This window comes from Lissotriton vulgaris, chromosome 7 (assembly GCF_964263255.1).
Source record: "Lissotriton vulgaris chromosome 7, aLisVul1.2, whole genome shotgun sequence".
NCBI lineage: Eukaryota > Metazoa > Chordata > Amphibia > Caudata > Salamandridae > Lissotriton > Lissotriton vulgaris.
This window is the reverse complement of record NC_141695.1, coordinates 12,301,131-12,328,796: the sequence shown is the minus strand read 5'-3', so window position 1 is coordinate 12,328,796 and position 27,666 is coordinate 12,301,131. Positions and strand designations below refer to the sequence as shown.

The 27,666-nt window shown below is 51.0% G+C and overlaps 1 protein-coding gene across 1 annotated transcript in view; it reads left to right on the top strand.

Moving 5' to 3' along the window:
- The window catches only part of LOC147700511 (E3 ubiquitin-protein ligase TRIM69-like), a 156,838-nt gene extending 134,010 nt beyond the window's left edge, over positions 1 to 22,828 (top strand). Inside the window, exon 5 of the mRNA XM_086928442.1 lies at positions 22,238 to 22,828. Coding sequence (XP_086784568.1) covers positions 22,238 to 22,719 — 482 coding nt within the window. The 3' untranslated portion in view covers positions 22,720 to 22,828. The remainder of the gene's footprint in view (positions 1 to 22,237) is intronic.
- Positions 22,829 to 27,666: the final 4,838 nt, after the last annotated feature.

Below are 27,666 nucleotides of genomic sequence, written 5' to 3'. Positions count from 1 at the left end.
CGCTTCCAGTTTACCCTCGCAGGTGACTGGGATATCGAGAGAGACCCCTGAAGGAGATACCAATCCTCCATCATTCTATTCAGAGGTATGGTGTTGACTAAACCCTTGGAGAAGTGTGGCTCAGGGGTTAGAGGCGGCAGACCCGGAATCTGAGATCGGCCCTGGACCAGGGTTCAATTCCCCGCCCCGGCGGGTCTTGGGCTAAAAATTCCATGGACTCGATAATTCTCGTCCCGGTGCCTCCTTGACTCATGGGTTCACACTCTGCGACTCTGGGCAATAGCTTGCTTAATCTCCACAACGGCCCCTCGCGGCGGGATGCCTGACTTTCACCCTGTGGACACCCTGTCGGGACTTCTCACAGGGGAATATCAGGACGGGTTCCCTAGGCAAGCGCCAGGATGCCCTTGTGGTGACAGGTTGCGCTATATAAGTATACCTACATTTACATTTACATTTACAAGAATTCTTGAAACAAACCTTGGCAAAACCAACTTAACTTAAGCTACTTACTTACTCCCCTTCTCACGTGTTAGGCTTAGGTCAGGCACACTGGGGTAGGCTTAGTTAGAAGCACCAGTTGAGTATGTTAGCCTAATGTATATATGTTTTATTACTTTTAAACCATTGTATGGCTAAGAAACCATATCAATGCTTTTACAGTTCTATTTCGCTATTCTTATCTTACTGTACGTACTTTTTATAATAACAGTTATTGCAATTTTGGCAATTCATTTCTCTTGTACGAGAAGAAAGACTGTTCAATAAATGTTAACCCTTTATTGATACACGCCCGTCTCTCTATTCTCTACATCTCGTGAAAGTAAACTGCACTAGACTGACTGAGTGAAATCTATGTCTATTGTTTCACACGACCCTAGAGATCGACTCTTGATCTGAGGAGCAAAGTTGTCATGCTGCACGGTTGTTGGAAAACTGAATCCCTTCTTGTCTGTGCCAAGGAAGCTGATCACTTCCTATGCAGAGAAGAAAGTTTCCAGTGACCTCTGAGCTAGTTGGTAACACAACCTAATTAAGTTTAGCATAGTCAGTGGAGGCCTGGAATATAGCCAGTTCCACGTTGATACTACTGTTTATGTTATTCCAATGCGCAGGGCCTAGTGGGAAACTAGGAACTACACTACAGAACTATCAGAAAAATCCCCTATTAGTCTGACCCAAGACAGTGAAATTAACACGAGCGATGTCATTTCTCTTGACCCTCCAGCGCCCATCTTAGTGAGTGTCGAGGTTCATTCAGACGCACGGGCGCTGTCAAGCCTAGATACCGGTGTGTTGAATGAGACCCAACCTGACACCAGGCCCCTGAGAACTTGTAGAACAGTATCTCAAAAGGAGACCGGGAAACATAATAACTCTAAGTCTAAAAAAAAGGATGGTAAGGCAATCAATAGCCCTGCTATAATAACCCTCTTTGTATTCACGGGCACTAATGGTAATGGTAATGGTGTAAATTTAAACTCTGATTTGCTTGCTTCACTTATAAAAAATCTAGAAGTTTATTTAACAGCAAAAATAGAGGAGCTTATTAAACCATTAACCAACAAGATAGATAACCTAGTCAAGGAAGTGACAAGGCTGGGTGGTCTGTTATCGTCACAGAAGATTGTAACATCTAGTGGAAATGTACACTCTGGGGGAAAAGGGAGAGAAACTGTTGAAGTTGATGACACACGGAATAAGGGGAGGGGGAATATTGTTGCCGCAGCGGCCACAGGGTCTGAAACACCTAATCGATCGAATATCCCTGTGGCAACTGCCTCACAGCCACAATCGTCTACAAACCCCCAAAGCAGTAGAGCTCCTAGACCCCCGAGGTATAACCGCTATTTAAATTTACCACCAGACTGTGCTCCGTTTGTGGCAGTACTGACGAATGTGCCCCCTTGTGGCACCCATCCCTCATCTCCTTATGATGAATCCCACACTTCTCTGAAAAATAAGACAGTGGCATGGCTTAACAAAAATTGTGGTTTTCCCATCTCATATTCTGACCAGATAATGGCAGTAAGGCGTGTAAATTGGGTGGGACCTTCAAAAAAGACTGGTTCTTGGGATTGTATAGTTATAAATTTCAAACATCCCCAGCATGTGGCAACTGTCCTTTTGAGAGCCTCCTCACTGGTATATAATGTGAACAGTATCTGTGTACGCCCCCTGGGTTACTTTTATGCACATCTGTGCAAACCTTTACCCCAACAGAGTTTAACCAGGCGGGTGTTTGAACCTTATACTCCTGTCCAAGAGACTCAATTCCTTTATAACATCACTAATCCCTGTGGGTCAGGTGGACCCAATGGAATTTATAACAGGAGCTCCAGTGCTGGCCACTATCAATATGGGTCGAACTTAAACACACAGAACAGGTACGAAGTGTTATCCGGTCTTGAGCAGTGTGATTGACGGGTGGCACCTGCGGCTCAGGACACTGTGGCTACAGGTTAATTTATAAACTCAGATAACCCGGTGGGCATAATGCCAGGATGTCTTGTTGTCTCTTGGAATATTGCTGGTCTTGTGGCCAAAATGTCTGATGTAAATGGGTGACCTACATTAGGCAATTTTCGATCATCTGTTTACACGAAACCTGGGAGGTGGGCTGTAACCTTTTTTTGGAAGGGTACAAGGCCTTCTTTGTGCCAGCTTTGCCATCATTGCGGGGTAGGCCCAAGGGGGGTCTTGTAATTTTTGTCTCCATATTAATACCCTGTGAAGTACGAAGAATTGAAGCACAACATACAGGTGTAATGGGCTTAACTTTATCTGGAGGTAATGTCCATGTGGGCCTGGTGAATTTTTACAATGCTACTTATGATAGTGCAGGAAGGAATCAAATTCTTATATTAAATTCTTTTGTCTCTAGTTTCATGAAAAACCTGGGCCATAACCTCATGATTATGGGGGATTTTAATCTGCATCCTTGTATAGATCCACTGCACAAGTGCTTATCAGAAATGTCCTGTGAACGTGCGGACTGTCTCCACATGGAGCACACTAAGGAGGGGGAAATGTGCAATGACCTACTGGATGACTTTGACCTCTCTCTGGCTATGTCACTAAAGGACCCGCTATATTGCTTTGATACCCCCACCTTTAAAGGGCATGGAAGGGGTACCTTTATAGACCATATACTGGTCTCTCGGACGATGCAAACTTTTTTGCATTGTTACGAGCAAATTCAGTGACCATAACCCTCTAACAATCTGCTTAAAATGTCCCTGGGTAAAAAAAGATAATAAGATCATCAGTCAAGGCAGACTGGGCACAACAGATGGGAGGAGGCGGCTAAAATGGTCAATGGTCTCTGCGGATATCCTCTATAAGAACATTTCTGAAAGGTGTGCAGAGGATATTAAAGTCTGTACCAACGTGGGGAGTGAACCTAGGCTGGTTCTAGAGGCTTATCAAAATGTTTCGGAGAAGGTGTCAGCGTTTCTATCTGTCCCTAATAAAACCCAGGTTAATACAGGCCCGAGATGGTTTAGCCATGACTGCACTAAAGCTGCTCGCAAACTGAGGCTTGCACTGTCAGCTTCCCCGAGGAATCGGGAGGACGTAAAACTATGTAGAAAGGAATATAAGGCTATTACTGTCGCCCGCAAGGAGTTTTTAAGGAAAGAGGCCTGGGAGGAACTACTTGACCCTTCTACCCTGAATAGTAGCACCAAATTCTGGGTACTGGTCAAAAAACCTTTTTTGACCGAGGACCCTGGAGATGGACTTGTCTGCTGCATAACCAAAGAGGAATGGGAAAGTCATTTTAAAAGCCTGTACTACTCGGAGGTTTCTGGAACTATGGCTGCTGCCCCCCATGATAGGGGCAGTGCTATTATATTTTACAAAAGTGAGGTCGTGGCTGCCATAATGGGTCTCACTGCAAATAAAGCCCCAGGACCTGACGGAATACCACCGGATCTTTATAAATCTGATCCAGCTTTCTGGGCACCCATCCTGGTTGCTGTATTTAATGCTGCAGCCATAGTAGGCTGTCCGGGAACGTGGGGACTGTCAACTATAGTCCCTGTCTTCAAAAATGGAGATAGGGGAAGTGCTCTTTGTTATCGACCATTATCCCTAATTGACTCAATGGTTAAGTTTATGGGGAGAGTTTTACTTCAACGCTTAACAAGCTGGTCGATTGAAAATAACATCATGTCGACTTCTCAATACGGCTTTAGTGAAGGCCGCTCTACTATAACCCAGTGTCTCAACCTGTTTCTTATTCTGAATAAATATACTGTTGTACAGAAAGGAGTAATTCACCTTGCCTTCATGGATCTGTCCTCAGCCTTCGACTGTGTTAATAGAGGGAGGCTGTGGCAGACCATGAGGGATAAAGGTGTTGATAGGGGGATTGTGGATTTCCTAGCGGATCTGCATAATGACACAAGAGCCAACGTGAGGTTCTCATCGACTGGGGAAACCACAGGAAATTTCAGTATTAATAAAGGAGTACGTCAGGGATGTATCCTGGCCCCTTTTCTTTTTAATTTTTATATAAATGATTTAGAGGCTGAACTACAAGAGGTAAAATCAGATTGCCCTAGAGCTGGTGCGAGGGGTATTCCTTTACTTTTATATGCCGACGATGCGGTTTTACTTTCACGAACAGAAAAGGGTCTCCAGGCACTTTTGAATGCTTTTAATAACTTTATGTCTGACAGGGACCTTATGGTCAACAATTCTAAATCTTATATAATGCATGTTGGCCGTCAACCTAAAAAGAAGTTCATTTTTAAATTAAATGATGTGTTGATCCCCATCACCCATACGTTCTCATACTTGGGTGTCTTATTCGATACAAAGCTTAGTTGGGCTCCACATGTGGCCAGGAAGAAGGGGGAAATGACTAGAGTAAATGCCTCCATCTTCAACTTTGCCTCTAAATTGGGGAAAAAGCCAAATGTGGCCATGATGAAATTATACAATGCTAAATCAATAGCCACCGCAGTATACGGTAGCGAGATATGGGGCTATACAAATGGCGAACAACTACAAATAGTTGAAAATAATTTCTTAAAGCGTCTGTTGTGTGTCCCAGGTAGCACACCGAATTTAGCTGTACATGAAGAGCTTGGTTGCCAGCACTTATCCGACATTGTTGGATTGAAATCACTGTTATGCTGGGTAAAATTATGGTTAAGTGGTGAAATTCCTTTAACCCACCAGATAGTGGAAGATCTTGCATCACTTGATCATGCAATGTGTGTACCCTGGCTTAAATATCTGAAGTCCCAATTTCTGAAGCTTGGACGCCTGAACTTGTTTGATAACCCGAGGGATATAGTGAAGGGTGATGTTGCAGCAATTAAGAGGGCTTTTTACATGGATCGTAATGCCCTCAGAGATGAATTTGAGCTTTCGAAACCCAATGTTAGAAAGTCTATCATGTTGAGAACTTGTGACACTATGGAAATGTACCTAACATGCTCCTTTACCTCTCATGAGAAATTTTTGCTGACCCGGTTCAGGTTCAACATCTTTCATCATCTTTTAATTAGACCTAAGTCGGACATTTTTAAGAAACCTGCAGCTCCCTGTGGCTGCGACAGGAAGTCTCCACAGGACATGCTGCATTTTATATTTTTATGTACATTTTATGAATACCCCCGTAGGCGGTATCTTGTCACTCTTTTAAAGAAATTAAATTTTAATCAAATTAGACCCGCCCTTATTTATTTACAGCTGCTGCACTCTGATAGTGTCCTCCAGGTGTTAGAATTTTTAAAACTAACTATGAGACTAAGAAAATGTTTAGATGAGTAACTGTGAATCATCTGCAGCCCAATGCACTATTGCACTTTTTCTGTATGTGGGCACCACTTGCACTTTTCCTGTATTGATTTTGTCTACTCACTCTTTTAAAAAACATATGTGCTGTATGTAATTAAGATTGACTTTGCAATTATTGTGATGTTTTTAATATGAAATGTGCAATATTTTGTACTTTTATGGATTGCAATATATCCGAAATAAAGTCAATTTGAATTTGAATTTGAGCATCAGCACATGGGATGGAGGGAGCATCAGCACCTGGGGTGGAGGGAGCATCAGCACCTGGGGTGGAGGGAGCATCAGCAACTGGGGTGGAGGGAGCATCAACATTTGGGTGGAGGGAGCATCAGCTATTGTGGTGGAGGGAGCATCAGTTATTGTGGTGGAGGGAGCATCAGCACCTCGGGTGGAGAGAGCATCAGCTATTGTGGTGGAGGTAGCATCAGCACCTGTGGTGGATTGAGCATCAGCACCTGGGTTAGAGGAAGTATCAAAACATAGGTGGAGGGACCATCAGCACCTGGGGTGGAGAGAGCACCAGAACCTGGGGTGGAAGGAGCATCAGCACTTCAGGTGGAGGGAGCATCAGCACCAGGGGTGGAGGGAGCAACAGCACCAGGGATGGAGGGAGCATTAGCACCAGGGTTAGAGGGAGCATCAGCCATTGTGGTGGAGGGAGCATCAGCACCTGGGGTGGAGGGAGCATCAGTACCTGGGGTGGAGGGAGCATCAGCACCTTAGGTGGAGGAAGAATCAGCACCAGGGTTTGGATGGAGCATTAGCACCTGTGGTGGAGTGAGCATCAGCACCTGGGATGGCGGGAGCATCAGCACAAGGATTGGAGGGAGCATCAGCCACAGGAGTGGAGGGAGCATGAGCACCTGTGGTGGGGGGCATCAGCACCTGGGGTAGAGGAAGCATCACTACATGGGGTGGAGGGAGCATCAGTACCTGGGTTGGGGGAGCATCAGCAACAGGGGTGGAGGCAGCATGAGTACCTCTGGTGTAGGGAGCATCAGCACCTGGGGTGGGGGAGCATCAGCACCTAGTTTGGAGGGAGCATCAGCACCTGGGGTGGAGGGAGCATCAGCACCTGGGGTGGAGGGAGCATCAGCACCTGGGGTGGAGGGAGCATGAGCACCTCAGGTGGAGGGAGCATCAACACCTGGAGTGGAGGGAGCATCAACACCTGGGGTAGAGGGAGCATCAGCTATTGTGGTAGAGGGAGCATCAGTTATTGTGGTGGAGGGAGCATCAACACCTGGGGTAGAGGGAGCATCAGCTAGTGCGGTGGAGGGAGCATCAGCACCTGGTGTGGAGGGAGCATCAGCACCTGGGCTAGAGGGAGTATCAACACCTTGGGTGGAGGGAGCATCATCACCTGGGGTGGAGAGAGCATCAGCACCTGGGGTGGAGGGAGCATCAGCACCTCAGTGGAGGGAGCATCAGCACCTCAGGTGGAGGGAGCATCAGCACCTGGTGTGGAGGGAGCATCAGCACCTGGGTGGAGGGAGAATCATTACCTTGCGTGGTGGGAGCATCAACACCTGTGGTGGAGGGAGCATCAGCCATTGTGAGCTAAAAAACGGCGTTGGATTAAGCCCTGATCTGTTGACTGGGTGAGAGTATTCTGCTTAATTCAGAAACTCTGTCCATCACCACCCTCTTTTGCTAAATTGTTTTGTCCACCATAAGCGTGGAAGGGTATACTCAGACGTGAGTCCCTTGCTCATTGCACCATCAGGATTCAAGCAAGCCGGACCGAAGACGGCTGCAATGCCAGAAACCGGTCCCCGGAGGCTTGTTTCCTTTCCAGTGAAAGAATTGGCTTGGTAGTTTGGTCTGCCCTGTTCCCATGATGCACTGGGCCAGGGACAGACTAATTTGCATATAGCCAGGTTCTGAGCTGGGATGGTGCAGTGAGCTAAAAAACGGTGTTGGATTAAGCCCTGATCTGTTGACTGGGTGAGAGTATTCTGCTTAATTCAGAAACTCTGTCCATCACCACCCTCTTTTGCTAAATTGCTTTGTCCACCATAAGCGTGGAAGGGTATACTCAGACGTGAGTCCCTTGCTCATTGCACCATCAGGATTCAAGCAAGCCGGGCCGAAGACGGCTGTAATGCCAGAAACCGGTCCCCGGAAGCTTGTTTCCTTTCCAGTGAAAGAATTGGCTTGGTAGTTTGGTCTGCCCTGTTCCCATGATGCACTGGGCCAGGGACAGACTAATTTGCATATAGCCAGGTTCTGAGCTGGGATGGTGCAGTGAGCTAAAAAACGGTGTTGGATTAAGCCCTGATCTGTTGACTGGGTGAGAGTATTCTGCTTAATTCAGAAACTCTGTCCATCACCACCCTCTTTTGCTAAATTGTTTTGTCCACCATAAGCGTGGAAGTGTATACTCAGACGTGAGTCCCTTGCTCATTGCACCATCAGGATTCAAGCAAGCCGGGCCGAAGACGGCTGTAATGCCAGAAACCGGTCCCCGGAAGCTTGTTTCCTTTCCAGTGAAAGAATTGGCTTGGTAGTTTGGTCTGCCCTGTTCCCATGATGCACTGGGCCAGGGACAGACTAATTTGCATATAGCCAGGTTCTTAGCTGGGATGGTGCAGTGAGCTAAAAAAAAAACGGTGTTGGATTAAGCCCTGATCTGTTGACTGGGTGAGAGTATTCTGCTTAATTCAGAAACTCTGTCCATCACCACCCTCTTTTGCAATTTTTGTTTTTTTTTTTATTGTGGAGGGAGCATCACCACCTTACTTGGTGGGAGCATCAGTGTTGGACTTGGTCCTTCTGACAGGTTCACCCCTAAACTTTTTGCTTTGTGTCTGTGACCCAGTGGTAGTGATTTTTGGTTTCTGCGCACTTTCACTGTGTCCCAGTGGAAAGTGCGTGCGCACCCTGAGTGCGTGGAGTGAGGTTGGCCTGCCCTCCCATAGGAATGCATGGGGAATGTCTGTGTCCCTGGTAGTTCCTGATGCGTGAGGCGTGCATGCTCAAGTTTGGTATGTGCGAACTCATGAGAGTGAATGCTGCGCAATGGTATGTGTGGCGTGTATGTGTCTAGTGGGGAAGTGCCACTTCTAGACATGGCTGTACGTGTGCTGTGAGGGTGCTCGAGTGTTATTGGCTGGAGCTGGCTGGGATGCCAGGCTCCAGGATGTCTGGATGGGTCTGCCCAGTGGTGAGTGCTGAGATTAGCATGCTGATGTGAGGGGAGGAGTGCACCTGTGTCCTGAATGAGGCTGGGTTTTCCCCACACATTGCTGGCTCCGTCCCCTGTGGTGCGACTGATGACCCCTGCCAGTAAATGAAAGGGGTGGTTGAGCCATCAAAGGTGCTCCAAAACCAGCTGCGACTAGGTTCTCCCCCACCCTGCACCTACAGGAATTTACAGTATAAGAAGGGGCTGTGTCCCCTAACAAAATGTTCTCTTCCAGGATCCTGCCTGAGGGGGCTGCTGCTGTTGGTGGGCCAGAGGACGGCCACTTGGACTGCCTCCCTGCCTGGAGGCCCAGTGAGCTGGCTCTGGGCCCAGCCTTGCCCCCCCTGCCTTACTGCATTCCTGAAGGACTTGTGCTGACCTGTATGCCCATAGCGCTGGGGAGCGCTTTATTTTTATTCTAGTGCCTGGGAGCGCTGTTTATTCTCTATAGCACTTGGGAACGCTTTAGTTTACTTTCACGGCTGCCCACGCCGCATTTTGGCCAGGTACCTGCCCTGTGTTGACCCCTGACGGGTGCCCACCCCGCCAGGGCCTGTGCCGGCATTATTATTTAATTAGGGAGGGAGCCCACCCCTCGTTGTGACCCCCGAGATCACCAACGCAGCCCCGGGGCCGCGGAGAAGCCGAGGAGAAGTGAGGGAGCCACCGCTGACGTCACCTGGGAGCCGCGCTGCCATTGGTTTAGGCTGCGGGAGGCTCGCCGGGCGACCTGCGTGGTGATTGGCTGCCCAAGGATCTCTACACAAAGCAGGAAGCAGCTGGAGCCAACCCGTGCTCCTGCACTGCCCGGAGTGTACAAAGAGAGGTGCGGCCGCGGGTGGGGAAAGAGGCAGCGTCGTCGTCCCCCCCCCATGGGCCCCCAGGAGCGAGGGAGAGCCCGGGGAGCGAGGGAGAGCCCCGCGACCAAAGACGAGACCCTCCGCCGAGGGGAGGAGCCGCCGCCGTGCAAAGAGACGCGCGGCTCGCCAGCAGAAGTCCCGGTGAGTGGAGACCTGGGTTCTGGGAGGCACAGGGCCCCTCGCATTCCTTCCCGAGAGGTCCCAACTGGCAGTGGGCCGCTCTGATGAGACTCCCTAGTAGGGAGAGGGGGCAGTTGTTCCTTCTGAGTCCCCCGAGCGGGACTCCAACGGGCCGCACCAGAGTATTTAGAGCCCCAAGAGGCTCAAGGCCATTTGTTTATTGAGCCCCGAGGCTCCTGAGGGGCATATTTGTTGAGCCCTGCGAGGCTCTCCGCATCACCACCGCAGCCCGGGACAACCGAACATCGCCGCCGGCCCGCGACCAGGAAGTCAGGCAGGCCGAGCGGGACAACCGGAACCGGGAGTAGGACGGCGAGAGCCTACCCTGCCTCCTACGGAAGAGTCGCAGCTATTTTGAGCACCGGAGCAGGCAGGAGCCTACCCTGCGCCCCGGTGCACTCGCCATGAGAAGGAGCGAGGAAGAGTCCTGCTGCTGGTGCCTTCCACGAGGCTCCCAGGAGTGAGGGAGAGCCCCGTGGTAACAGGCATAGAGGAGCCCTGCAGCTGCCGGTGAGTGGGGCTTCGCCTTGGTGGCTCTCGGGGGCATTCTCTAGCTGTCTCGAGTCAGGGAGGGACTCCAAGGAAGGCTCCATTTGTACTAAGAGCCCCGAGAGGCTCCCTGGACGCATTTTTGAGTCTGAGCCACGAGGCTCCGGGGGCCATTGTTATTTGGAGCCTGATAGGCTCCACCGCTGTTTGGCCCCGTATATTTGTTCAAGAGCCCGGAGAGGCTCCAGAGACGGCCGCATTTTGTGTTTGAGCCTGAAAGGCTCAAGGGGGCGTTTTGATTTACTGAGAGCCCACGAGGGGCTCAGGCGCCACAAGTATCTTTGAGAGCCCAGAGAGGCTCAGGGGCCATTTATTTACTCGGAGCCCAGCGAGGCTCCAAAAAGGGGACAGTCATTTCTACAGAGCCTGTGAGGCTCCCACATCGTGTTTGCCCCATCATTGTCTGTACCAGTTGCCCAGCACTTTGTCGGCAACTGCCACATTTAGGCCCCTGACACTGGGACACAGGGCGGCCTAGCCCTAGAGAGGCCAGTTGGCCTAGGGACAGTCATAGGTGGTGACTAATGTGATTTATGCGAAGTGTTCTGTGCTGCACCTCTGAATGTTTTGAAGATGCATCATGTGCCTTGTTCCTTACACCTCTGAATGTGTGTTTATGCATCATGTTTTTCTCCTACACCTCTGAATGTTTTTAGGCATCATGTGTTCTCCTGTGCTGCACCTCTGAATGTGTTTTTATGCGTCATGTGCCTTGTTCTTACACCGCTGAATGTAGGTTCTGCATCATGTGTTTTCCTCCCCTACACCGCTGAATGTATAGTGATGCATCATGTGTAATGTGCCTATGCCCCTACTTGTATTTTGATACTTAGGTGGTTGTTCTTGCTAGTACAGGTGGTGCTAGTGAGGTCCTACTTCCCTGCGTGACCTGTTCCTAAGGTGGTTAGGATTGTGTAGGTGGTCACCAGTAGTTACTGGTTGTGTGCTTTATGTTCTATTTTATGCTACAGTGATTTATATTCTATGTTCTAAGTGCTAACTCAACCTAGTGCTAAGTTCTAAAAGTGCTGATTCCTGACAGTGGTCCACGTGGCCCTGTCTTGTACTTATCCCCTATAAATTCTGCCCGTGCCTGTTGGCACATTGTAAAGTGTGTGTTTTATCTAATGTGTTTTGGTGTAATACAAAGGCTATTTTTATATATAACCTTGTGTGGAGTTTCCTTTGTGGTGGGCCTTGGGTGTTGTTGCTGGGGTGAGTGCGCAAATTCTTAACTCACATCGCCTCCAATATTTAGCCTTCCTGCTCGCGCCACGTTACCTAGAGGGTGAGCAGGGGTTATCTTGGAGTGTAACTCCCTTGCCCTGACTTAGGAGTGGTAGTCTCTGACTGACTTTGGCGCAAGCCCTGGCCAGCCAGGAATCCCATTTCTAACATTGGCGGCAAGCTGTGCGGATCCGGATTTGTGTTTGCGTTGTACCACAGTGGCAACTGGCCGCACTACAAAACTCTGCATTTTAGGTAACCACATTTTGGGGATTATTGTCTTTTTTGAAGCTCCATATTTCTTCTCCTGAAGGTATCATTGTTTAATTGTGTCCAGTACATTTGTCCCCCGCCCTGCGCCCAGAGTCGGTACCTGTGTCACATGTGGTCAGGTTGAGGACTCAGGGGTGGTAGAAACTGCCTTACCAACCCGAGGGGAGGGTTGTGTGTGGATGAATGGTGTGTGGCACTAGACAAGTGAGTGTGAGTTCTCTGGGATAGAGAGCTTGCTGAATTCTTTGTGAATTGTGTACTCCTGTGTTAAGCTCAGACCCCTAGGTTCCCTGTGTAATCTTGTCCCTAGAACGTCCTGCCAAGCTGGAGCCAGTTTTTTATCTCAGTGATCTAGTTTGGTACAATACGCAGGAGTTGGAAAGGTTCTGTAGAGAGAGAGACATAGGGGTGGATGGGTCAGATCCTAAGTACGAACTTAGAAACTACCTGGTCCAATGGTGTAAGGAACAAAGGGATCTTGAGCGCAGTGAGGAAAGGGCCCGGGCCTCACACCAGGAGGGTGGTGGGTCTGTAGGGAGCCCTGAAGATTCAGAAGAGGAGGGAGAAGATGTCAGTACCTGAACACCAGTAGAGAGTGAAGACCCCATAGGTAGGGAGTCCCTTGCTGGGTCCAGCGTAGGAGGCAGTGCCTCATCCCTTTCCCTGTCTCCAGAGGAGCTGGAAGATAGGAGGAGAGAAAGGGAGCACCAGCTGGCTTTAGAAAAGCTCAGGTTAGAGCATGCCCAGGCTATGGCACAGCTGGGCGTTAGAAAGCAACAGTTAGAGACTGAGAGGGTCTTAGCACAGGAAAGGATAGAGGAGGCTGAGAGGGCCTCCACCAGAGGCAAACTAGCTCTGGAGTGTAGACTATCCCCTGCATGCAGTTTTAATTTTCTGGACTCCCCAGGGCGGGTTGAGTCCAGTGGTGGCAGCTATTTAGATTTCAGTGTAGGAAATCCCACTCCCAGTTCCCAGAGTATGGTACCTGTTTCCCAAGAGGAGGAGAACAGGTTGAAGTTCAGGAACCTTAGGAAACCACCTCACCAGCAGTGGAAGTATTTTTGGATTACTGTTCTGATGCACTGGAGGATTGGCTGGCGGCTAACCCGGACGATGAGAGGGACGGCGTAGTGAATATGTTTCTCAAAGAGCAGTTGCTCAGTATTTGTTGTCCAGAGTTGCGCCAGCACCTGTCGAAGTTTGGATACTTTTGCCCTTGAGAGCTTGCTGAGGAAGCAGAGCACTGGGAAGGTGCTAGAGGTTCTCTAGAGTCATTGGAGAGTGACTCCAAAAGTAGTGGTTCAGGTATCCTCCAGCCCAGCGTGGTGGAGGAGGCTCAGTGTAGCCCAGCTAGGTCCCAGGATAGCGAGGAGGGTGTAGGGACTCACTGCCTGGCTCAGTGGAGCAGGAGTGAGAGGGAGACCGAGGGTCCCCAGATGCCCGAAGCCCTGCCTCAGCACTTGGATGGTTTCTGTAGGGAACACCAGGTTGGGGACCTAGGCTGTCCTGTTAGTCCATTTGAGGAGGATCTCCTAGTGAGTAGAGGACCTGAAGCGTCTGTAACCAGAGCTCCTGTGGTTCTAGAGGCTGGGAGGGTACAGGAGTCCAGCGTGAGGAGTGATTGGGGGAGTTCCCCAGTGGAAGAACCAGTGGGTCAGGAACTACCCAGTTTGGCTAGGATCCCGTGTAGTGACCATGGTGACACCACTTCTGGTCTGGGCTATCTTCGCGCACTGTCAGGTGGACAGGGGACGGGAGATCTGCACCAGACAGACAGTCACACAACATATGTGTCATTTGTTAGCCTCAGGGGGATGGTGTGTGAATCCCCAGAAGTCCTGGAGTGCCAGGCGATTATTCCACCAAAGGTTTTAGACCAGAGGTTGGGAGGCCAGGTTCAGGATCAGCCTGACCTGAAGGGTAGGACGACTGTAACCAGTGTCCTGACCGGTTCTTCTTCCAGAGGAACATCTCCAGTTGGGAGAGGGCAGACCTCTGGGAGGGGGTGCAGAGGCCCACCTCTGACCCCGGTGCAACCTGAGGGGTTAAACCCTGGGTTGGAGTGGCGTTGTAAGGGTACCCCTCGCAGGATTAGGAGGAACCCTAGAAGAAGAGGTAGGAGGAGGAGAGCCTTCCCTGAGACTCCTGGTCCGCCTGAGGGTGTAGACCCTAGGCTGGAGAACCAGTGGCAGTCTAGTCCTGTCTTGCAGACAGGAAGAGTGGAGAATGGCTACTATGTACCAGGGGTTACTACCCCCCGCTCTGCGAATAGGCAAGGACCGGTGGCACCTGGGTGGTCCAGGGCCTGATCCTGGCCGCGGACAGCTCGGGAGTACCAGTGGGGTAGCCCAGTTGGTCCAGACAGTGGTTTGAGAAGGAATCCCATGGGTTCACCGTGGCGTAGAACAGGAGGGTGTCCCTGCAGTTGCGGGCCCATGTCCGTGTTCTATCGCCCCAAGCAGGGAAGTCAATCACAGTTGTGATTGGTCTGCCCTGCGTTTTGTCTGGAAGGGGGTTGTGTTGGACTTGGCCCTACTGACAGGTTCACCCCTAAACTTTTTGCTTTGTGTTTGTGACCCAGTGGTAGTGATTTTTGGTTTCTGCGCACTTTCACTGTGTCCCAGTGGAAAGTGCGTGCGCACCCTGAGTGCGTGGAGTGAGGTTGGACTGCCCCCCCATAGGAATGCATGGGGAATGTCTGTGTCCCTGGTAGTTCCTGATGCGTGAGGAGTGCATGCTCGAGTTTGGTATGTGCGAACTTGTGAGAGTGAATGCTGCGCAATGGTATGTGCGGCGTGTATGTGTCTAGTGGGGAATTGCCACTTCTAGACATGGCTGTACGTGTGCTGTGAGGGTGCTGTAGTGTGATTGGCTGGAGCTGGCTGGGATGCCAGGCTCCAGGATGTCTGGATGGGTCTGCCCAGTGATGAGTGCTGAGATTAGCATGCTGATGTGAGGGGAGGAGTGCACCTGTGTCCTGAATGAGGCTGGGTTTTCCCCACACAATGCTGGCTCCGCCCCCTGTGGTGTGACTGATGACCCTAGCCCTGCCAGTGAATGAAAGGGGTGGTTGAGCCATCAAGGGTGGTCCAAAACCAGCTGCGACTGGTTTCTCCCCCACCCTGCACCTACAGGGTGGGGGAGAAATTTACAGTATAAGAAGGGGCTGTGTCCCCTAACAAAATGTTCTCTTCCTGGATCCTGCCTGAGGGGGCTGCTGCTGTTGCTGGGCCAGAGGACCGCCACTGGGACTGCCTCCCTGCCTGGAGGCCCAGTGAGCTGGCTCTGAGCCCAGCCTTGCCCCCCCGCTTTACTGCATTCCTGAAGGACTTGTGCTGACCTCAATCAATCAATCAGGAGTTTGTTAAAGCACAACTACTCACCCGTAAGGGTCTCAAGGCGCTAGGGGTGGGGTGGGGGGGGGGGTGCAGGTTCCATTCCATCAAGGAGGGGGTCTGTCGAAGAGCCAGGTTTTGAGGTTTCTTGCAAAGATGGGGAGCGATCTTGGTTGTCTGAGGTGGAGCGGAAGGGCGTTCCATGCTTTGGCCGCGATGAAGGAGAAGGAGCGGCCTCCCGATCTGGTCTTTCGGGTGCGGGGGACCACGGCGTAGGAGAGCTGGGCTGATCGTAGGGTCCTTTGGGGTGCGTGGAATTTGAGCCGGCTGTTCAGGTATGCTGGTCCGGTGCCGTGGAGGGCCTTGTGTGCGTGGGTGCGCATCTTAAAGGTGATTCTCGCCTCGACGGGGAGCCAGTGGAGTGTGCGTAGGTGCTGGGAGATGTGGCAGTGTTTTGGCAGGTTGAGGACCAGTCTTGCGGTGGCGTTCTGGATGTTCTGTACCTTGCGGATGAGGTTTTTGTTTATTCCGGCGTAGAGTGCGTTGCCGTAGTCGAGTCTGCTGGTGACCAGAGCGTGAGTGACTGTCTTTCGGTGTTTGAGGGGGATCCATTTGAAGGTCTTACGAAGGAGGCGGAGGGTGTGGAAGCAGGAAGATGAGACAGAGTTGATCTGGCGGTCCATTTTGAGCTCAGAGTCCAGGATGATTCCCAGTTTGCGTGCATGGTCTGTGGGGGTTGGCGGGTTTCCGAGGGCGGTGGGCCACCAGGTGTCGCTCCAGGCGTCGGGGTTTGGGCCCATGATGAGTACTTCTGTTTTCTTGGTGTTTAGTTGTAGGCAGCTGTTTTTCATCCATTTGGCGACGGCTTCCATGCCTTCTCGAAAGTTGCGTCTGGCGGTGTTGGGCTCGTTGGATAGAGAGAGGATGAGCTGGGTGTCGTCTGCGTATGACACGATGTTGAGTCCGTAGGTTCTGACGATGGGGGCAAGTGGAGCCATGTAGACGTTGAAGAGCGTCGGGCTGAGGGAGGAGCCCTGGGGGACTGCGCTGGTGGTAGGTGTGGGGTCTAAGAGGAAAGGGGGGAGTCTGACCCGTTGCGTCCTGCAGGAGAGGAAGGAGCAGATCCAGTCGAGGGCCTTGTCCTGGATTCCTGCATCCTAGAGTCTGCGTATTAGGGTGCGGTGGGAGACTGTGTCGAACGCCGCTGATAGGTCCAGGAGGATGAGGGCTACTGTTTCTCCTTTGTCCAGTTGGGTGCGGATGTCATCTGTTGAGGCGAGGAGGGCGGTTTCCGTACTGTGTTTTTTTCTGAAGCCGGATTGGGAGGAGTCGAGGATGTTGTGTTCTTCAATGAATGTGGCGAGTTGGCTGTTGATGGCTTTCTCGATGACTTTCGCTGGGAAGGGGAGCAGGGAGATGGGTCTGTAGTTTTTGAGGTCGGTTGGGTCCGCTGAGGGTTTCTTTAGGAGGGGGTTGACCTCAGTGTGTTTCCAGTCGTCGGGGAACGAGGCTGTCGCCAGGGAGCGGTTGATGGTGTGGCGGAGCATGGGTGCGATGGTGTCGGCGGCTCTGTTGAAGATGTGGTGGGGGCAGGGGTCCGTGGGGGCCCCTGAGTGGATTGACTTCATTGTCTTCAGTATGTCTTCGGTGGTGATGGCTGTCCAGTCATCAATCGCTGGTTTACGGGTGTCAGGGGTGGTTGGTGAGGGTTCAGTATGTTGGTTGTCTTCGTCGAAGTTGTCGTAGATGCTCTTGATTTTGTGGTGGAAACAGGTGCTGAGTTTGTCGCAGAGGTCTTGTGAGGGAGGGATGTCGGCAGACTCGCTGGTGGGTTGGGCGAACTCCTTGATGATGCTGAAGAGTTCCTTGCTGTTGTGTGCGTGGGTGGAGATTCTGTCTTCAATCGCTTTTTTCCTCGTTTCTTTGATGAGTTGATGGTGGGCGTTGGTGGCGGCTCTGAAGTTGTTGTGGGCTTCTGTGGATTTGGTGTTTCTCCAGGCCTTTTCGAGGCGGCAGCATGTGCGCCTGGACTCTCGAAGTTCGGTGGTAAACCATCTGGCTTTCTTGGCACGGGCATTGTCGTTTTTCTTGAGGGGGGTATGGTGTTGGTGCTGTCCGAGATCCATTTATGCAGGGTTCGGGCTGCGGTGTTGGGGTTGTCGTTTTCCGCGATGGTTGGGGTGGAGTTGTAGAGTGAGGAGGTGAGCTGGTCGTCGGTGATTTTGGTCCAGTTTCTTTGTGGAAGCATGTGCTGGTGTCTGTGGATGGTGGGTGTTCTGAAGGTGAAGTGGACGCAACGATGGTCGGTCCATGGGAGTTCGGTGGTGTGGCTGAAGGTGATGGAGTTTCCTGTAGTAAAGATGGGGTCGAGGGTGTGTCCTGCTGAGTGCATGGGCTCGGTCACGATCTGGCAGAGTCCAATGTTGTGGAGGTTGTCCAGGAGGCATGTGGTGTTGGGGTCCAGTTGATTGACCTGTATGCCCATAGCGCTGGGGGGGCGCTTTATTTTTATTCTAGCGCCTGGGAGCGCTGTTTATTCTCTATAGCGCTTGGGAGCACTTTAGTTTACTTTCACGGCTGGCCACACCGCGTTTTGCCAGGTACCTGCCCTGTGTTGACCCCTGACGGGTGCCCACCCCGCCAGGGCCCGTGCCGGCATTATTATTTAATTAGCGAGGGAGCCCACCCCTCGTTGTGGCCCCCGAGATCACCGCCCCAGCCCCGGGGCCGCGGAGAAGCCGAGGAGAAGTTAGGGAGCCACCGCTGACGTCACCTGGGAGCCGCGCTGCAATTTGTTAAGGCTGTGGGAGGCTCGCCGGGCGACCTGTGTGGTGATTGGCTGCCCAAGGATCTCTACACAAAGCAGGAAGCAGCGGGAGCCAACCCCGTGCTCCCGCACTGCCCGGAGTGTACACAGAGAGGTGCGGCCGCGGGTGGCGAAAGAGGCAGCGTCGCCGCCCCCCCCCCTCGGGCCCCCAGGAGCGAGGGAGAGCCCGGGGAGCGAGGGAGAGCCCGGCGACCAAAGACGAGACCCGACGCCGAGGGGAGGAGCCGCCGCCGTGCAAAGAGACGCGCGGCTCGCCAGAAGAAGTCCCGGTGAGTGGAGACCTGGGTTCTGGGAGGCACAGGGTCCCTCGCATTCCTCCCCGAGCGGCCCCGACTGGCAGTGGGCCGCTCCGACGAGACTCCCTAGTAGGGAGAGGGGGCAGTTGTTCCTTCTGAGTCCCCCGAGCGGGACTCCAACGGGCCGCACCAGAGTATTTAGAGCCCGAGAGGCTCAAGGCGTCCCATTTGTTTATCGAGCCCCGAGGCTCCTGAGGGGCATATTTGTTGAGCCCTGTGAGGCTCCCCGCATCACTGCCGCAGCCCGGGACAACGGAACTTCGCCGCCGGCCCACGACCAGGAAGTCAGGCAGGCTGGGCGGGACAACCAGAACCAGAAGTAGGAGGGCGGGAGCCTACCCCGCCTCCCACGGAAGAGTTGCGGCTATTTTGAGCACCGGAGCAGGCAGGAGCCTACCCTGCGCCCCGGTGCACTCGCCCTGAAAAGGAGGGAGGAAGAGTCCTGCTGCCGGCGCCTTCCACGAGGCTCCCAGGAGTGAGGGAGAGCCCCGTGGTAACCGGCATAGAGGAGCCCTGCAGCTGCCGATGAGAGGAGAGCCACCGCACCAAGGAAGCCGGTGAGTGGGGCTTCGCCTTGGTGGCTCTCGGTGGCATTCTCTTGCTGTCTCGAGTCCGGGAGGGTCTCCAAGGAAGGCGCCATTTGTACTAAGAGCCCCGAGAGGCTCCCTGGCCGCATTATTGATTCTGAGCCACGAGGGCTCCGGGGGCCATTGTTATTTGGAGCCTGATAGGCTCCACCGCTGTTTTGCCACGTATATTTGTTCAAGAGCCCGGAGAGGCTCCAGAGACGGCCGCATTTTGTGTTTGAGCCTGAAAGGCTCAAGGGGGCATTTTGATTTACTGAGAGCCCACGAGGGGCTCAGGCGCCACAAGTATCTTTGAGAGCCCAGAGAGGCTCAGTGTCCATTTACTTACTCAGAGCCCAGCGAGGCTCCAAAAAGGGGACAGTCATTTCTACAGAGCCTGTGAGGCTCCCACATCGTGTTTGCCCCATCATTGTCTGCACTAGTTGCCCAGCACTTTGTGGGCAACTGCCACAATTAGGCCCCTGACACTGGGACACAGGGCGGCCTAGCCCTAGAGAGGCCAGTTGGCCTAGGGACAGTCACAGGTGTTGACTAATGTGATTTATGCAAAGTGTTCTGTGCTGCACCTCTGAATGTGTTGAAGATGCATCATGTGCCTTATTCCTTACACCTCTGAATGCGTGTTTATGCATCATGTGTTTCTCTTACACCTCTGAATGTTTTTAGGCATCATGTGTTCTCCTTTGCTGCACCTCTGAATGTGTTAAAGATGCATCATGTGCCTTGTCCTTTCACCGCTAAATGTAGGTTCTGTATCATGTGTTTTCCTCCCCTACACCGCTGAATGTATAGTGATGCATCATGTGTAATGTGCCTATGCCCCTACTTGTATTGTGATACTTAGGTGGTTGTTCTTGCTAGTACAGGTGGTGCTAGTGAGGTCCTACTTCCCTGCGTGACCTGTTCCTAAGGTGGTTAGGATTGTGTAGGTGGTCACCAGTAGTTACTGGTTGTGTGCTTTATGTTCTATTTTATGCTACAGTGATTTATATTCTATGTTCTAAGTGCTAACTCAACCTAGTGCTAAGTTCTAAAAGTGCTGATTCCTGACAGTGGTCCAGGTGGCCCTGTCTTGTACATATCCCCTGTAAATTCTGCCCGTGCCTGTTGGCACATTGTAAAGTGTGTGTTTTATCTAATGTGTTTTGGTGTAATACAAAGGCTATTTTTATATATAACCTTGTGTGGAGTTTCCTTTGTGGTGGGCCTTGGGTGTTGTTGCTGGGGTGCGTGCGCAAATACTTAACTCACATCGCCTCCAAGTTTAGCCTTGCTGCTCGCGCCACGTTACCTAGAGGGTGAGCAGGGGTTATCTTGGCGTGTAACTCCCTTGCCCTGACTTAGGGGTGGTGGTCTCTGATTGACTTTGGCGCAAGCCCTGGCCAGCCAGGGATCCCATTTCTAACAATCAGCATCTGGGGTGGAGGGAGCATCTGTCATTGTGGGGGAGGGAGCATCAGCACATGAGGTGGAGGGAGCATCATCACCTGGGGTGGAGGGGTGGTCAGCATCTAGGGTGGAGGGAGCATCAGCACCTGGGTTGTCTGGGGTCACACAGTGTGTCATTAACTCTCTCTTCTCTCTGCAGTGCTGAGGTCTCTGGGATGGATAGTGACTTGTCTGAGGTCACACTGTGTGTGTGTCATTAACTCTCCCTCCTCTCTCTGCATTGCTGGGGTCTCTGGATTATACAGTAACTTGTCTGAGGTCACACAGTGTGTCTTTAACTCTCTCTCCTCTCTGCAGTGCTGTGGTCTCTGGGTGGGACAGTGACTTGTCTGAGGTCACACAGCGTGTCATTAACTCTCTCTCCTCTCTCTGCAGTGCTGGGGTCTCTGGGTGGGACAGTGACTTGTCTGAGGTCACACAGTGTGTAATTAACTGTCTGTCAAGTCAAGTCAAGTCAAGTCATAAAATTTGTATAGCGCACTACATACCCAGAGGGTTTCAAGGCGCTTAGGAAGGGGAGGGGGATTATTTGTCAAATATCCACGTTTTAAGCTGCTTTCTGAACGCTAGGTGATTCTGGGTGAGGCGAAGGTAAGCGGGGAGTGAATTCCATGTTTTGGCAGCCAGGTATGAAAAGGATCTGCCTCCCATGGTGGTCTTGTTGATGCGAGGTACAGTGGCGAAGGCTTGACTGGAGGAGCGAAGTTGGCGGGAGGGGGTGTAGAAGGACAGTCGAGAGTTGAGGCAATCTGGTCCGATGTCGTAGAGTGATTTGTGTGCGTGGGTAAGCAGTCGGAAAGTGATCCTCTTATTGACGGGTAGCCAGTGGAGGTCTTTAAGGTGACCAGAAATGTGTTCGTTGCGTGGGATGTCTAGTATGAGCCTGGCTGAGGCGTTTTGGATTCGTTGTAGTTTCTTCTGGAGTTTAGCGGTGGTGCCTGCGTATAGGGTGTTTCCGTAGTCCAGTCGGCTCGTGACTAGAGCGTGGGTGACTGTTTTTCTTGTTTCAGAGAGGATCCAGCGAAATGTTTTTCTGAGCATGCGAAGAATGTTAAAGCAGGAAGAGGATACAGCGTTGACTTGTCTGTTCATGGAGAGTGAGGAGTCCAGGATGACGCCAAGGTTCCGTGCGTGGTCTGTCGGGATGGGTGCTTTTCCGAGGGCTTCCGGCCACCAGGAGTCGTCCCATGCAGAGGGGGATGTACCTAAGATGAGGACTTCTGTTTTGTCTGAATTCAGTTTCAGACGGCTTTGTTTCATCCATTCGGCGACTTCTTTCATTCCTTCGTGTAGGTTAGTTTTGGCGGTGCTGGGGTCCTTGGTGAGAGAGAGGATCAGTTGAGTGTCGTCCGCGTAGGAGATGATGTTCAGGTTGTGTTGGCGGGCGAGGGTCGCTGTCTGTCTTCTCTCTGCAGTGCTGAGGTCTCTGGGATGGACAGTGACTTGTCTGAGGTCACACAGTGTGTCATTACTCTCTCCTCTCTGTGCAGTGCTGTGGTCTCTGGATGTGACAGTGACTTGTCTGAGGTCACACAGCGTGTCATTAGCTCTCTCTCCTCTCTATGCAGTGCTGGGGTCTCTGGTGAGACAGTGACTTGTCGGAGTCACACAGTGTGTCATTAACTCTCTCTCTCTCTCTCTCTCTCTCTGCAGCGCTGGTGACTCTGAATCCAGGCTTGGCTGATGTTTACCTGATCATGTCTGAGGACAGGAGACGCATGACGCGGAAAGACAAGCCCAGCAGTGTCATTCCCTTTCCCGTGTTGGGGCGGGAGGGGTTCTCCTCCGGGAGGCATTACTGGGAGGTGCAGACGCTGCAGATGTTGGTGGATGTGGGGGTCTCAGGAGTGATTCTGGGATGGTCGATGTTTACTGCAGAATTCCCTGGGTGCGTGCTTGGGGGTATTCCTCGGATCAATAGTAATCTAAGCTTTGATTTCACCTTCTCTACCTTCCGCATGGCCCCCCGTCTGCACCCTAAGAAGATGGGGGTATACCTGGACTATGAGGGGGGGCGGGTCTCCTTGTTCAATGCAGACACCATGAAGCATCTCTGCACCATCAATGAAACCTTCATAGGGGAGGTGCATCCCTACTTCTTGGTCGATGAGGGGGCAGACCTGCGTCTGGTGTAATAATAGAACCCCGCTCCCCCTCCCCCACCAGGGTAATAACAGGGCAGAGACAGGCAAACAGAAGCCCCCTCAGCCCCCTTCATACCCGCTCTAACTTCCTGCATCTATCTGGGGGAGGGGGAGATGACCCAGTGAGAGGGGGAACAAGAAATGTCCCCCAGGGAGAAGGGGCGGGAGGTGTCCCAGAGGGAGGGGCTTGGAAGTTAACCTTTTCCTTTCTGCGGAAGCTTGAAGTGATGACATGGGGGGTGAATGGGGTGGGGGTAACGGAAACCCAGCAGGGGCCAGAACAAAAATAAATATGATATCTCCTCTAAGTATATGTGAGTGTCTAGCACCAAGAGGCCACGGATGCTGTTGTGCCTTTCACCAATAATACAGGGTCAGCACAAGTATTGAGTCTTGCATATATTTTGCTTAGCGCTGTGTTGCTGCGCCTCACCTTCTTAGCGCTATGTTGCGTCTCACCTTCTTTGCGCTGTGTTGCTGCGCCTCCCCTTCATAGCACTGTGTTGCTGCGCCTCACCTTCTTAGCGCTGTGTTGCTGAGCCTCACCTTCATAGTGCTGTGTTGCTGCTCCTCACCTTCTCAGTACTGTGATATGCGCTTCACCTTCTAAGCGATGTGTTGTTGTGCCTCACCTTCATAGCGCTGTGGTGCTGCCCCTCACCTTCACAGCGCTGTGTTGCTGCAACTCACCTTCATAGCGCTGTGTTGCTGCGCCTCACCTTCTTAGCGCTGTGTTGCTGCGCCTCACCATCTTAGCGCTGTGTTGCTGCGCCTCACCATCTTAGCGCTGTGTTGCTGCGCCTCACCTTCATAGCACTGTGTTGCTGCTCCTCACCTTCCTAGTGCTGTGTTGCTGCGCTTCACCTTCTTATCGCTGTGTTGCTGTGCTCCGCCTTCATAGCGCGGTGTTGCTGCACCTCATCTTCATAGCGCTGTGTTGCTGTGCCTCACCTTCATAGTGTAGTGTTGCTGCGCCTCATCTTCATAGCGCTGTGTTGCTGTGCCTCACCTTCATAGCGTGTGTTGCGGATAGGTTTGTGACCTCTGTGACACGTGGCCCAGCTCCAGCCTCGTCATTGGTGGACTCATGTCCATGAGACAATGACGTCTGCTGCCCTCTCCTTCTGGTCACAGGTGAATAAAGTAAAGTTCTTCACACTGAGCTGCGCCCCCTGCTGGTGCACCAGGTGCAGTCCAGGACAGACCCACATGGGGACAGAGTGATGGACAAATCAATTACAACTTTAATTATTACAGCCATTAGAATACGATGCGAAACATAACAAGCATTGGCATAGCCAATAGGTCTCGCCTTTGGGACAATATAAGTGTTTAGCCATGCAACAGTTGATGTTGTTGCACCAAGGATATTATGCTGTATAATTAAATATTTATAAGGTCCCAAAGGCGAGACCTATTGGCTATGCCAATGCTTATTTATTTAACATCTACATTCAGATTCTAGTCAAGCTTTTCTATCACGAAGGTTCTTGTGCCAACATATATGACTTTGAATTGCAGATAAACTTTGGGCTGTCAAAATATCTCCTTTTATTTTGACCAACGGTCTCTCCTTCATGTGCGAATGATATCTAACAATTTCCCAAAACTACATGTGGATGCCTCTAATGGGCACATTGCCGCCTGGCACCAGGTCAGGGCACCACTCACATCTCTTGAGGTAGGTGCCAATCTGGAAACCCACGTTGATTCCAATGGGCTCTCAGGCAAGGTAGATAGTCTATGCCTTCTACACCTGAAGCCCTCAAGAGAGGGGCTGCCCTTTACTGCAAAGCATGTCCCTGCTCAGGAGGATGTGATGTGTTGCTGCACCTCACCTTCTTAGCGCTGTGTTGCTGCACCTCACCTTCATAGCGCTGTGTTGCTGTGCATCACCTTCATAGCACTGTGTTGCTGTGCATTACCTTCATGTCGCTGTGTTGCTGCGCCTCACCTTCATAGCGCTGTGTTGCTGTGCTTAATCTTCTTAGTGCTGTGTTGCTGCGCCTCACCTTCATAGCGCTGTGTTGCTGTGCTTCATCTTCTTAGTGCTGTGTTGCTGCGCCTCATCTTCATAGCGCTGTGTTACAGCTCCATGGTGGCTCCTGGCAAAGTTTTACAATTGATGCAGAACGCAGCAGATTGTCTGATCACTGGACTTTCAGGCATAACCTTGACACCCCTTCCCTGCCTGCTTTCATTGTATAGGCTATGCTCAACACCCACTGGACAACTTACCAACACACTCCCAAATTCAGGTGGCATAAGCCAGGACGTGATATTCATTCACCTCACCAAGTTCTGCTTTGTGGGCCTCGATCTAAAACCATAACCTAAGGCGAAAGCACATGTCACAGCTGTCAAGTGATGGAGTTCCCTCCTCCAGCTCAGCAGTCCAAGACCTGTTTATCCACATTCAGAAAACAGCTATAAGCAGCTACGTGTTTATTCCCTGCATACTACCAGTTGATCTGTTATGAACGGTGCAAATTAGCTTTTGCGCATGGACTCTCAACAAATAAAAAGAACATAACCAAAGGTGTTGGCTTCACAAAGGGAAACTGGTCTTTTTAAGAATGTGAACTGCTAGACGTGATCTAGGGGCCAGATTCACGGAACTAACTTAAGACAAAATCCTAAACTTACTACTTGTGGTATTCACAGAAGGCATTTAGTAGTAGTAAAGTTAGGATGTTGTCTTAATTTTGTCTTAAGACAGACTTAAGACAGACTTAAGACAAACTTAAGACAAACTTAAGACAGACTAAAGACAAACTTAAGACAGACTTAAGACAGACTTAACACAGACGTAAGACAGACTTAAGACAGACTTACGACAGACTTAAGTTAGTATTTTGTCTTAAGTTTGTCTTAAGTTAGTTCTGTCAATCGGCCCCATTGAGGTAAAGTATTTCCGCATCACGTGTGTGGTACAGAATTCAACATACAGACAGGTCCCAAGCTCCTGGTGAAAGCAATGGCTCCGGTTACATGATTGAGTGCAAAGCTCTAGGAGTGCATGCTGTGAGGTGGATGAGCCAGTGAAGCGCAATGGTAGCGCTGACTATCATTCTTAGTAGCTATATGTATCTTTTTTTTTAAATTCTGGCAGTACTGGTAGAGTAAGAGAACTCTCTAAACCTCATGTTTCTTAGAAGTGTGTTTTCCCTGAAACAATCGTCCCCGACAATAGATCTCAAGTCTTATTTTTAGAGAGCAGGAAATACTTGGAGAGGTTCTCTGTCTGGCATCGGTCTACCACTCTGTACAGTGCACAGGGTAAAGGGGCACTTAACGTCACAGAAGGAGAATACACACCCGGTGCTGGTGTTCAGACAATGCTGCTCTGAAGTGGTCGTAGGTGCGACTGGAGCTCAGGAACCCCCATTCTGCAGGAAGAGCAAGTGCATTCGACTTCATGAGGACACTGACGGTGGCTACACGCCTTTGTTTTCTTAATCAGTAATAACGGTGGGGCAGAGGAAGAGGGGAGTGCCAGTATTCAGGGGGTGGAGGGCCATATGATGAGGATTGAGACTCAAAGCGAGGCTGAGGAATAATCCTAGTCTTCAAGGAAAGAGTGTGTAGTAGATGATTTACTCAGTGCATGTTTGCTGGGACACAGAATGAAAGAGACCTGAAATTCAATGCCCCTTTAAAGGAGGACTGAGGAAAACTGTGGAAACTATTGTAATCTCACAAGTGTGGGTAACTGTCTGGAGTACCACAGGAGTGGCCTCAAACGTTTAAGGATGGTTGGTGGAGGAGGGGGGTGTTGTGCTTTTCGCAAGGAGACGAGAGGAGAGGTCCGAGTTGTAAACAAGTTCTGCCTTAAGTTAAATGTCTGGTATACCTGATGGCGTGAAGGGTCCTGTTCTGCTTGTGATCAGCTGCCAAAAGTGCAGTGAAGTGTATGACAGCTGGAGGATGGGCGAGATTTGATCATTTTGTGATATAATGTGGATATGTTTTGAGAAACTGTCTTCTTGGGGGTGGGGGTGTTCAGAGTGTCTGAAAGGGTGTGCCTCTACTATGGTATGCATATAGTGGCTTTGCTGATGTGTAATATGTAATTGGAGAATGATGTTGTGTATGGAATGCATGGGGATGATTCTAGGAAAGCCCTTGAGAATCAGTGGTAAGATGTTGATGATTTGTAATCATTACTTGAATAACGTATGCTGTTCCACCGTTGACCACCTCTTGTTTGCAAGAAGTTGTGCTAAAGAGTGAACTGGAAGGATGAATGTAAGGCTAGAAGGAAGGTGCCATTCAACTAGAGAAAAGATCTGGCATTTAATCAAATGAAGATTGGAGGCTACAGTTGGAAGGTGAACCCTAAGGACAGGAGCGATTGAGAGCAGAGCAGGGTTTGAGCTAAAGGGTAGGTTTGGGAGGCTGATGTATATCCTAAGGAGCAGCGTGAGTTTCAGAAGGAGGGGCTGCAGCTGTAGCAAGGGTGGATGAAGGAAGTTTGTTTGGCAACCAGAACAGGGCTGCATTTGAGGGCTGCAAACTCATTCCATGTCCTCAAGCCGAGTTCAAGATGGGGGAATCTGTGGGGCACTCCGAGTCCATATTTTGTTTAATTAACAAAAACAGTTCCTTTAATTTCTGTTAATACACAACCGTCTCAGGAGCTTAATTACAACAATTGGCATGCCGCATCTGAAGTGGGATGGGGTAAATCTTATGTGCTGTGAAACCAGGGAGGGACAGATAGATAACCAAACAAGCGTGCAAGCGCCTCGCTCTAAAAGTAAAAATAAAAAAAGGCGTTCAGCGCACGCATAGGAGAGCAGTCTGCTTTTTTTGTGAAACACATACTCATGCTTGTGGCGTGCTGCTGCTCGCTCCCGCATGGTGGATGCCGCCACAAGCACGAGTATGTGCTTCGGAAAAAAGAGCAGAACAACTGCTAAAGGTCTCCTATGCAGC